This window comes from Atta cephalotes, assembly GCF_000143395.1.
Source record: "Atta cephalotes unplaced genomic scaffold scaffold00086, whole genome shotgun sequence".
NCBI classification, from domain to species: domain Eukaryota; kingdom Metazoa; phylum Arthropoda; class Insecta; order Hymenoptera; family Formicidae; genus Atta; species Atta cephalotes.
Window position 1 is genome coordinate 8,612 of NW_012130150.1, and position 12,791 is coordinate 21,402.

General features: G+C 30.4%; 2 protein-coding genes across 2 annotated transcripts in view; one reads left to right on the forward strand and one right to left on the reverse strand.

The window, feature by feature from the left end:
• Positions 1-697: 697 nt before the first annotated feature.
• On the forward strand, positions 698-7,796 carry LOC105624696. The gene is made up of 4 exons (XM_012206050.1): positions 698-791; positions 3,322-3,507; positions 6,895-6,912; positions 7,651-7,796. The coding sequence occupies exons 1-4, from the start codon at positions 698-700 to the stop codon at positions 7,794-7,796; spliced, it is 444 nt and encodes a 147-aa protein (XP_012061440.1).
• Positions 7,797-12,309: 4,513 nt separating this feature from the next.
• The window catches only part of LOC105624725 (surfeit locus protein 6 homolog), a 1,778-nt gene continuing 1,296 nt past the window's right edge, over positions 12,310-12,791 (reverse strand). The window contains 1 exon segment of the mRNA XM_012206080.1: positions 12,310-12,531. Within this exon segment, the coding sequence (XP_012061470.1) occupies positions 12,310-12,531 (222 nt within the window).

The following is a 12,791-nucleotide window of genomic DNA, read 5'->3' on the forward strand; positions in this document are numbered from 1 at the left end:
TAATAAAAATATAGTCTATTCTTTTTCTACATAAACAGTAATATCCGTTAAATATATATTATTTCGAGTATAACGCGTAAAAATATTCCGTGTCACGTTTGTTCACTTCGCGAAATAATTTAAATCCCGGGGGTAACCGAGTAAATCCAACTATGGAACGCAAAGAAATTTGATTCTTGTAAAGATTCTCTATGTTCTGCAGCAATTTTACGTCTCTGACGAGGCGCTATCATCGCCAACTGATTCCCAGCGCGTGCAAATCGCACGTTGAAACTGGAGCTATGGGTGCTAACTATCGATTGTGCTGAACGATGAGCGAACCAACATACATTCCAATGCGAGAAAGATAAAAATCGTTCGTCATTCGGTTTCCCAATATAACAAGTAGTCGAAGCACTCATCAGAAATGACAGCGATACATATTGATGAAATGTTGCGTAACAAGACCTTCCTGATTATGTTCTGTAACTCTATTACCTACGCTTAGTATACTGTAGAATATAAGAAAAAAAGACATACTCTAAAATAGAATTTGTATAAATTAAAATTAGCTTTATTCTCTATTAATTTCGTCTTCTCTCAATTATAGTGCATTTGACAGAATAGATGTTACGAATAGGAATCAAAATGTAAGTATATCGAGATTTGTAAAGTCAGTTCAAAGGTGAATTTCCATTCAGTTGCAGAACAAAGGAAAATGTCGGCCGAAGTGAGAGCTGGTCGACCTACCATGCCAACGATTTTGATATATCCGCACTCCAAAAGGCCAACGATTTTGATATATCCGACGGGTAAGTTATAAACACCATGTTTCCAATATTAATTCTCAGTATTACGCTAAAACTAATCTACTTTATTGCAAGAAATATACGGCGACTTATATCACGTTGATTGTCTTAAGAAATGCGCTAGATTCATTTTGAAGAAACGGTATATTAATTGCGCGAGGGATGACGTTTAATTAGACGCTTGTGTATAAAATATTAGATCGCGCTCGCAGCAATGTTAATTATAAACGAGTTGTTGAAGCATAAGGGGTTTAAAGAGGCGGAGAGAGAGGAGGAGGGGGGAGAGAGAGAGAGAGAGAGAGAGAGAGAGAGAGAGAGAGAGATCGGATTGATAATGTAATTAATGCCAGCCATTTGTTATACAGCAAATTACGAGAAACACGAATCCACTAACAAATTAGCAATATGTTAATACAATAACATAGTCCGATCATCATTCGCCGATGAAAGGCTTTGTCTATTTATCTCGGTGACGTGCGAATTGTCATATATGATGTGTCTAACAAAGGACCATCTCGGTTTGTACAACAAGTTAGTGAAAATTCTTGATATCAGTAAAAGTTGACAGCATAAGATAGTTCGTTATGAAGCAAAAAAAAATTTTATACAGAAAAATATCATTCTATTGCTAAAAAAGTGATTACTTAATTTATATTCTTTCTCTTAAATAATGTTATCTTTAATAAAAAATATTTTCTTGATAATGTAATCTTAAAATATATACTTATTAAAAATTTTAGAAAAATTCATTATTATGTCAAAGGAAGAATTTTTTTAAAAATTTTTATTTTATAAAATTAATTGAAAAAGCGACTTTATATAAGTAAATCGAATTTATTTTAACTTTATAATCTTGATTAAAATAATAAATTTACTAGAGGATTTCTGAATATATTAAATAATTATTATTTGTCTACAGTGTTTTTTTGTGTATATTTTCAGAATTTGAAATTAATTTTTTTTCAAATGCAATTTTAGAGATTCACAATTAATAGACTATTGACATTTAATGAACCTGGAGAGCACTTTTTCAAGGAATAAAATACTTCAGTAAGGTGATGGAGCTATTTGTGTCACGGTTTTCTGTTGGATTAATTATAGTTGACGTTATAAAACTTTAGAAACTTTGGACTTCGCGTAATCTGCAATTGGTGCTTCATTCAAATCCTCACAATAGCTCTAATTTACAGCTACAAAACAACTACTAAAAACACGAACACATCGATCCAAAAACATCCTTAATTTTAAAAATTACAACAAACGGTAATACAAGACACGATAAACACACAATACAAGAAACGTGACGAGCACATAGAATACGCGAAATATGGAATAATTTTTTCAGAATATGACGCATCTTCACAGAACAAGTTGTATGTGCTAATAGTAATATCTCTTACCAATATTTTTAATAAATAAATCAAATTCAAACAATTAATGTACACGTAATAATAAATTAAGATTTATCTTTCAAATATTTACTGTAAAAATAATTAATGAAGTCAAAAGCAGAGTTGTAATAGCCAAAAATTGTGTTGTATCTCGTTCTGTAGAAGTTGCGCGCTATCTTGATTAAAAGTTCTCAAAAGAACCAAGCTTTTCTTTGCATCATGTAAGAAGAATAGTATATACTATAAAAGCTAAATCAAGCTTTATGTATTACGTACTAAGAAAATAGCGCTTAATCCAAGAGAGAACTGGGACACTTTTATTGAGAATGTCGACATTACTATATTATGCGTTGTGTAAAAAGTTTTAATCGAACAATTCTGTCATAATAGAGAGAGTTAGGATTTAAGTTTTTTTTTTAAATATGAACGAAAAGTCTAATCAGTATCTTAAATCTCATTTTATGAGAGTTGTTTAAATCGAATTAATGGGTCTTATAAAATAACAACTTCGCTTTTATTACACGCTTAAAATTTTCATGAACTGACAAACTTTCGAGAATCTTGCCCTTTTTGTCTAGTGATGTAGATCTGCTTCATGAATAGGAATGAACGAAGTGTATACCTAGTATGGTATATAGGTACTTCATTAAAAATACTTATATGCTCATAGATAATAAAAATAAAATTACGTAGCTTTTCATATATATAAAATTATATTCATATCTATCAAATCAATTATCATCAACAATTAATGAAATTGATATATGAGAAGAGAAGAGAGTAATTGACATATCAATAATTTGATAAGATAAATCCAATAAATTTGATACGTATTCGTACAAACGATCGCGATGTTATCAAAAATAATTCTTCAAAAGGGAAGTATACAAAATATCGCACCACCAGTATTTTAACCTTGTTAAACCTTGTTAAATGATCGAAATGACCCGTCGAAAAACATTATTTAAGTTGTTAAAAGCTCCTACGTCACTAAAGAAGATAAATACTTTACATTTACGTTGTAGACAATTACCTTGTTGAGAATTATATATGTACGTATTATAGTAATATATATAAATCAAGATTAATATTGTATTAATTCACTTATAAATTTTAATGCACGACCAATTTACATCTTTCAGTTACGCCGGAGAGCATAATCATACCTATCGTGTCCTGCATTCTGGGATTTCCGCTGTTAGCGTTAATGGTAATTTGCTGTTTACGGAGGAGAGCAAAACTCGCCAGGGAACGAGCTCGGCGAAGAAACTGTGATTTGGATCATGGCGCATTGAGCCTCGTTCGTTTCAGCCCGGTTCATCGCCTAGGTGAGCACCCACCGAGTTTAAAAGTAAAACTAGGACACGCGCTTACGCGGAACAGATATTCGCTGTGTGAATAGAAACACTGAATAGAAACCAAATCGTTTGTGCAAAATTAAATGTGACGCTAACCAAGCGGATAGTACGTGCAAACCAGCGTTGCGAGAAAATTATTAGAGATATAAATAATACTTTTTTTATGTGCGCGAAGCTCTTCAATATTTTCCAAATTAATTTCATAATTTCCGTATCCAATATATTCAAATAAAATAAATATATTTATATAAAATAAAATTATAAAATAATATGTATATTATAATATTGATCGTTGAGTCTATATAAAATAAGCAACAGTGTAAATCAAGTTTATAATGACATGATATTTATTTGGAGGTTGTAATATTACATTTATAGAAAAAAAGGGAAATGTGAAACACAACAACGTTTGCTCCAATGTTTTCGTTAATAATGACTGCATTGTTCTCTATCTCTCTCTTTCTCTGTATATATTTTTCCCTCGACTCTCTGACTGAATACAAGCATACATAATATAATACCTATGCATAATATGTAAGCACTCTCTTGCAACGGCACATAAATGCACTCGTATAGAAATAATACCGGTCGTACAAGACCATTGGAATAAACGTAAAGAGGACAGAAGAAGCTCAACAGCAGATTGAATTCTGGCCTGATCATTCCAATTCCGTGCACTAACGACGGATATTTTTAGTGTGAAACTATGATCGACATGCATATAGCCGATTATTTCTATTCAAAAGCAAATACTCGATAAATTCCTAGTTAAATCCTTCTCTCGCTCCTTTTAGTACAAAATAGACTAGACTGGCGTTATAAATTATATCCCCTCCAAAAAAAACATGTAAGAGAGATGTATGAAATATTATTTCTGGATCTAAATCAAGGTAATAAATTATTTGTTAATGTTAAAGTAAAATGCTATAAAATTCGCAAAATTATTCTAGAAGTCGCACATGAAAACCATTGTGCTAAACGAAATTTTTACGATAAGCAGAAATAAATTTCTTATCCGAAAAACCGACATCGCAACCAAACTATCTATCACGTCACAATATCAAAAATTGGATCTTATATCGTTCATTGATAATCCATTTCCGCAGAGTGCAACGCGATGGATAATATATGTGACACTCCGGAGCGCTATTTCTCTTGTAACCGTACGACACCTTATCTGGACGTGATTTCATGTGTGTATGTGCATTTCCGCGTGGTTGGGAATAACCATCAGGAATGGCCGCGTTATTATCTCGCCACTCCTGTTTTCGCATCTAAAATTCGCTTTAAATCGAAAAGTTTTTGTTATCTGGCATCCGGTACTGGCATCCGGTACTGGCATCCGATACTTTTTGCTGCGAGAGAACAGCGACGTAGCCGCAAATAAATGTCGTTATCGCATAAAAGCATTTGCATCGTTAATATACCCACAACATCCATTTACATATTGCTTGCGAAAATATCGATAAACAATCGTGTAATTCGATGAACTAATTTATTGGCGTTATCAACTCTTTAAATCATCTGTATAAATGCTATGACTTGTAAAGGTGATAACATTACATCCATTATATAAATTATTTGCTTTTAATTTAGAATTGATGGACAATTTGATATGTACATCAAATGAAAAGCTTGATAAAAAAACATGTTTAGTTCTTTTCACTTATAAATGAACATATTATTTTAACGAATATATGCAGTAAATAAATGCATAATTAATAAAACTGAACATATAATAATGTAATAATATTTTATAAACAATAAATATCGAATGCATCAATAAATATACCGAAATTTATAAATATAAGAACTTAGAATTGTCTATACAATAAATATCTTTTTATAATTTTTATTACATAAATTGATGTAAATTTATTTTTATTACTAGCTATACCTGCATTTTTAGACTTTTTCAATGTAATTTAGAGCTGAAGATAATAATATATTACTGCTAATATTAGAAAAGAAACTTTTATAATATAATATAAAAAGGATAGAGTATTAAAACTAATACGTCAATTCTTTTTCAACTGAATCTTCTTATAATGAGGCTTTTTTAATATACATATCATTATTTAGAATTTAACCTCTCTGTGCGTATTAATTAGCGCAAAACAAAAAAAATTTAAAGACGACGCGATCTACTTGAGTGCGGAAAGACAGATTTATTTCTTCATACTACTAATACGGTCTCTTCCAACAGCTAACAAAAAAGTTTTTTATGTCTCTGCGTGGACGATCTACGACGTAAGGTATTGTACTCGTTGCAACCGCCACAAACTCTCAATTTACGACAATCCAGTCAACACTAGATAGTAGACGGTCGTTTTGTATCACTATTTAGTGCACACAGTACACGAGGCATAAAATTTACCGTCTGCAATGCTCTCTCCTAACAAAAGATCGTCTGCTAAAAAACAAAAGATAAATGCTTCATAAATATCATATGAGCATAATACAATTTAACTCTCACGTTTTTCTAGTGACTATTAATTTTCAGAGATGATTCAGAGAAAGAAAAGATAAATGATATATATGTATGTATGTATGTATATATATATATATATATATATATATATATATATATCTACTTATTCTTTTCTTTCTTCTACAGGTAACATTACATGCAGATTTTTTGTTAAAAACTTTAAACCTGTATTTTTTTCTTATCACAATTTAATCAAATAGCATCTGTTTTCACATTATTTCATTTTTAATGTTGATTAAATGTTGAATTAATTATGAATAAATATTCAATTATTATGTATATAAAACTTTAGAGTGAAATAAGATTTTATTATCTATTCATATCTTTGAAGCTTATTTTGCATAAAAATGGCTGTTTTTATAATTATAATTGCTTAAAGTAATTTAACAAATCCGGATTTTATTTTTGCGTTTATGTTAAAAGAGGTTTGCGCAAAGAATTAAAATCAGTTGAAAATTTATCGAAAATATCACAGCATGAATATACATATATTATCGTGACATGCGACATTTATTAATTATTTATTTTCTCTCATTTAAATACCTTTCTGCAATTAAAATTTATTCTCCTAAATGAGAATACAATTATTACGTGCATCGAAACATACAAAAAATAAATAAAAAATTTTAACACAGAGAGGTTAAATCGATTTAATTAATTATTTGTATCAGAAAACTTTCCCTAATTCTAAAGTTAAAGAGAATTAAATTTTACAGTGTAAGTTTAAATCAGTTATCTAAATATTTACCCTTTAAAAGTAATTTTTACTTTTTCATGTAAAGGAATGCATGTTTATTTATAGAAAATAAAATCATATGGTACAAAATAATCCGCATTGAAAGGTTTATTTGTGTTGGCAAGCACAGCATCGAGAGAGGATTTAGGTAAAATACAATGTAGTTAATAGCATCGCTCGATTCTTAGAAATTTGCTCGGATGTACAATTTACAGCAATTTCTTTAGCATTTGAAAAAAGAATATATTTTTTATCTAATGTGCCAGCGCTTGTGATTTGTATAATGCCGTAGGATAATCAAGTTAGAACGTAATTAGGTTTGTATAAGAATGAGATAATATCAATATTATTCAATACGTGATTTTTAGTAAAAATATTGGAATAGTCGACATAAGAAAACTTTACTTATTTCCATTTTTATTTTATGAAAATGAGTTTGACGCAACGTTTTTTTTATTCCTAGATTAGATAAAAAAAAGTAAAATTAAAGCTATATTAGATTGCATGGTTCGTTTGTACGTAAATTAGTTTAGCCAATTATTAGGAATCTTAGAGATTCTTGTAGTTAATTTAAGTAGAAATTTTCAATATCGAAAGCTTTGACAAATCAAATTTCCGTCAGTGAATGTACTTCAAATTTCAATAAGAAGCAGAGCAAAGAAAATGAATAAAAAGAAGGAAAATATTTTAATTTGCTTCGCATTAAACACATTCGCGTCTTGTCTTTAATCGTCATATATAGATAATCTAGGAGATAATAAGTTCTGAAATGATATTCTTAAATTGTTAAAACTTGCAATTCTGATAGTGCGAATGTGTTCAAACAGTTAATGATATCAACATTTTTTTTAATAATACGACTTACATGTTATCGGCATTTTCGCAGCTGGCATTGATCGACCGGCACGTACCGTGTCCTTAAGAGGTGATAGAGAGTCCCGAGCCTTCTCATCCCTGGAGTTGGACACCGTCGTTGAGGAGCGTTCAGATCCCGAGCAGAGCACTGCTCTCGAATTAAGTAGTCCTGACTAGCATCCGGCTTTGGCATCGTCGAGGTAATAACGATGAGATACGTTAAAATTATCCCGCCTCATTTATAAATTCTCATAAAAATATTGCTGCTAATTACACGATACGAATCTCTAACTTCAAATCAGTATTTTCTTCAAGAAATGCAATTTTAAAGTTAATAAAAAAAAATGTCTCATCTACGAAACGGCTGTAGAGAAAATAATTGCATCGAATAAAGTTTGTATGGTGAAACTTTATGGATTAATAACTGTGGATTAATATGGATTAACTTTATGGATTAATAACTATGGATTAATAACTTTATGGATTAATAACGAGCTCCATTCGATTTATGGATTAAGCAACTAATATAATACTTTGTTAATACCGTACAATAAAAATGATACTTGTCCGCTAATTAACAATAACTCGACGCGATCAGAATTATATTTTTTACAAATATATATGAGTAACTGAAAGATTACAAGAAAATGTTGTACAAAGCTATGTATTTCTTTTTTAATTTATCTATTCTTTTCTATACTAACTCTTCTTTTCTCTCCTTTATAAATTGAATTTTTATTCGAATTTATAAAGGAATATGAATCATAAACGCGGAAGATGCTAGTTGGACAACAGCTACACCTAAAATCAGAATTAAAATATTAATAACTAAAATACAGTAAAATATAAGTTACAATTACAATATCATTGTTGACTGGTCCAGATTTAGAACGTCTGTCCCTCTTCCTTTTTTTGCGCCAAGAATTTTTCATATAACGATTTCTCATTTTTCTCCCTCATATTCATCCGTGATAAAGAATTTCTGATTAACTTTAAATTGATATTTCTTTCACAAAAGCGTCGTTTTAAAATGAATAAAAAGTTATCCCACTTATAAGTCTTTATTCTGAAAGCAATCTCACCAATCGAGAAGCAATTTGAATAATGGCGTAACAATTGCGCATAAGCCTTGAAAAATTCATGAATTATTTGTCGTAATAATCATTACAATTTCGAATCAATGAAAATCGAACTACCTGCTAATTAACGGTCCTCAAGAGGCAATTAAACTCATGTTTTTAAAAGAGAACGCAATCGAATAAAAAACAGTCTATGAGCGTCCACGGAACTACATTTATGCTTTTTCTTTTCGTATTTCCGCAATATGAATTTATCTGCATTACAAATCGATTTAGGAGGAATGCGCCACTTGGTCGATGGTTAAACATAGACGTAAGAAACAATCAAAACACTGTAATGGCGTCAAAACACTTTATGACTTTTTCTCCCCCGACCCTCTTCCATGACGTAAATTTTCTCAAAAATATATGGGATATAACTTTTTATTACATGTAATTAAATACGAATTAATATTTCTTTCAGAAGTGCAATTTGAAAATTAATAAAATCTTATCAGTGACGTTGATAATAGTCGCATCGATCGAGAATAAACAATTTGAATAGACGTTAATGTTCTCTACCAATTGCGCGTAGCCTTTAAAAACTCGTTAGACCGATAAAAAACAAACAGCTCTCTAATTAGCAGCACTTGCAATGCAATTACAAACTCGATATTTCTCGAAGAGAACGCGTGTAATTGAATAATAATTCGCGAAAACTCGAGCGCGCGTCACACAAAACTACATTTCTTTTATTTCTTCTTTTTCGTTTCGCTAGCAATCTGAATTTATCTGAATTACGCGAATAACGTAGGAGAAACGCGCTGATTGAACGATGCTTGTACTCAAGATAATTACAATAGTGCCAAAATACTTAGGCTTTCTTTTTTCTCTTCTTCTTTCCCAGTCATTTTTGGCGTCAAAAATAGTCTCGAAAATCGGGATATTTTTATTCCTCATCCATTCAATAAGAGCAACTTAAATAGAACACAGAAATCATAATAATATCCCAAGAAAAAATATTTCATGTATTATTATATATAATTATACAAAAAACTAATATATTTTATATATAATTATATATAAAATATGTATTTATATATAATATAACATTTTTTCCAGGGATAACAAAGACATTGTCATATGTAATAAATATGAAATTATTTGTCACTTATTATAAGTTCATTTTTAATTATCAAACGACATATGATGATATCCTATATTTTTTTTGTTTTTTGTTTCTTACAAAAATACGGTTCTAAAATTAATAAAGATTATTTTACCTATGAATTTCGTGCCGAAGGCAATTGCGTTAGTCGAGGCTGATTCTATAATGGCCGCGAACAGCGAACTACATGCATTAATTGCGCCAACTTGCGTATACGAGCTTCGTCAACCGATTGACGAAAGCGATTGACGCTTTTATTAGATCGATTAGACGAAGATCGAACTAGCTACCACTAATGGTAACCGCAACGCGATCGGACTCGGATATTTCTCGAAAAAGATATCGAATAAAGATTGCGAAATTGATCACCCGACACCGCGTTTTCTTCCTTCTTCCTTCCTAGCAATCTGAACTTATCTGAGTTACGCGAATCGTAGGAAAAACGCGCTGATTGGATGACGCCGGTATCTAATAAAATAATTACGATATAATATAATGACGCCAAAGTACTTTTTCCTCCCCGACGTTGTAAATATTCTCGAAATTGGAATTTTTTTGTTCCTCGCTCGTATTTATTTAATAACAGCAATAAGTCTGTAATTTTTTTTTACAAGAATACGGCCAAATTAATACCAGAATTAATAGAACGAGATATCTCACCTTGGAGCTTTGTGCCGAAAACAATCGCATTAATCGCGGATTGAATGGCGGAACTATATACATTAGTAATTTTCCTAACTACAAGCCTTAACCGATTTGATCGATGCTTCATTAAAATGAACGAAAATCAGACTGCTATTTAATAGGAAAACGATGCTCGGTCTCGATTTTCGATTTCGCAAAAACAACGCGTCCGATCGAACCAAAAAAATCACGACAAACCGCGATCACTCACTTCTGCCAACACAATTTTCGTTTTGCACGTATATATTACGTATATATTACGTACAAGCACGCTGATTGGTCGACGCAATTGTGATGTTTACAGTTCAAAGGCGCAATTTTCGATTCAAATTATTCAATAATGTCCACTTTTGCCAATGTAGATTAACTTAAATTTCGATTTAACTTATTTTTTATTTTTTTTCTAGTTCTAAGAATTAGAAAAAGATAATCAAAATTAAAGTTAATCTGTACTGATAGAAATGAACATTATACACGGATAAAATAAATTAAAATTCTTCAGAACGGGATTCCTTTACTGAATAAAAAATATCGATATATGCTAATTTCTATCTATCTACTCCTCACAAATATTCATTAAATCTGACAATTTTATAACTGATAAATATTGATGATATTTTCAACACATTTTGTTAACTTTTTTGTCGAGAGCATGTATAAGAAATAATAGAATATCATAAACAAGAGCCTAAAATATATATACAAAGTAAAAAGTAAAAAATTAATAAATTTAAAAATAAAGTAAAATGATTGATCAATACATCAATAATTGTTTATGCGTTGTTTATGAGATTGAAGTGATCATGAGAGTAATCTGATCATTTTAGATTATTAGAAAATCAATCAATCAATCTGATGTCTCCATGCTAAATATTCTGAATATTCGAAATTATGACTTGAAAAAAGCCCAAATTAATTAAAATCTTCGTAAAGTGTTAGTGTGTTTTGCAGATATGGTTGCATTTATTTCATTTTTACAGGTCTCCACGACCATCGAAATCTTTGGCGGTGCCGTTGCCTGTGGATCATAGTCCGCTGTGGACAGCTTTAACACACGCTAATGCGGTCTCTGCGGCGTTAGGGGACACCTAGCAGGAGGTGGAAGACGGCAGCTATATCAAAAGTCTCGTCCTAGATCTGCCAATCATTTACTGACCGGCCTCTCTGAAAATGTCTCTTGGAGCATCGGAAAGAAGTTGGACATCTTTACTCAAGCACTACCATATCGCGATAATGACTGTGTGAAATATCAGAAAAATATATAATGCTTTTATGTCAAGAGAAGTAAATAATAAAACAAAATTTACAACAAAATGATGTTCAAAAAGTAGAGCATCGTATTCCTTTCGTGTGAATGTATATACCGCAACTAAACTTTATGACCAACGTGAAATTTTGTACTATTTGCTCGTAATATTTGCGAGTAGAGCTTTTTACACGATAGTTAAAATCTAAAACGTACGCGATCACTGTAGGAAGTAGCTGGTCTACAATACTAATATATTAGTGTAAATACAGATTTTTAATTAATGTACAAACGAAATTACATGAATAAAGTTATTATTCGTGACTGTATTATGAAGATTGATACTGTACATAAATCGTCGTTTCAATGTACGCTTTTATGAACATCCAACTATTCTATTAAACAAAAAATATAACATAACATGACATCTGCTTTCCTATATCAGATTGATGAATAGAATGATTTTCGATAGGATACGTAATAACAAATTTTACAAAGTCAATTTGCAATTATAGCTATATAAATAATTGACAATTACAATCCGGGTATTATGCGTCCTTTCTTTGCTGCCTTTTTCAATTTATTCTGTTTCTTTTCTTTCTTCTTTTTCATAATATTTTCTCGTCGCTTTTCTTGCCTTTCCTGCATAGATTTCTGTACATTCTCTATCCTGGAATTCCATTTATTTGCACTGTGTTTCTTTTTCTGTTCATTCCGTTTTATAGTACGTTTCAGTAAATCGGGATCATCTTTAACCTGTCAAATAAATAATATAAATGCATTGAAAACATAGAAAACATTTATATATAAAGAACAAACAATGATAAACTCACAATATATATTACAATATAAAAAAATTAGCTAATACAAAAAAATGAATATAAGATATTTATAAAATAAAACCAATTATGTATTTTGTTAGGCATTGCGATNTTTAAAAAAGATNTNTTNTTATTNTATATATATATATATATATATATTATNTATATNTTATNTATAGTATTNTAGTATATATA

What these genes read in the sequence shown, in the direction of transcription:
- LOC105624696 (XM_012206050.1), top strand. Translation starts at nt 698, where the DNA reads ATGTCGGCCGAAGTGAGAGCTGGTCGACCTACCATGCCAACGATTTTG. An exon ending in GATTTTGATATATCCGACGG is followed by an intron (nt 792 to 3,321) that starts GTAAGTTATAAA and finishes TACATCTTTCAG; the next exon opens with TTACGCCGGAGAGCATAATC.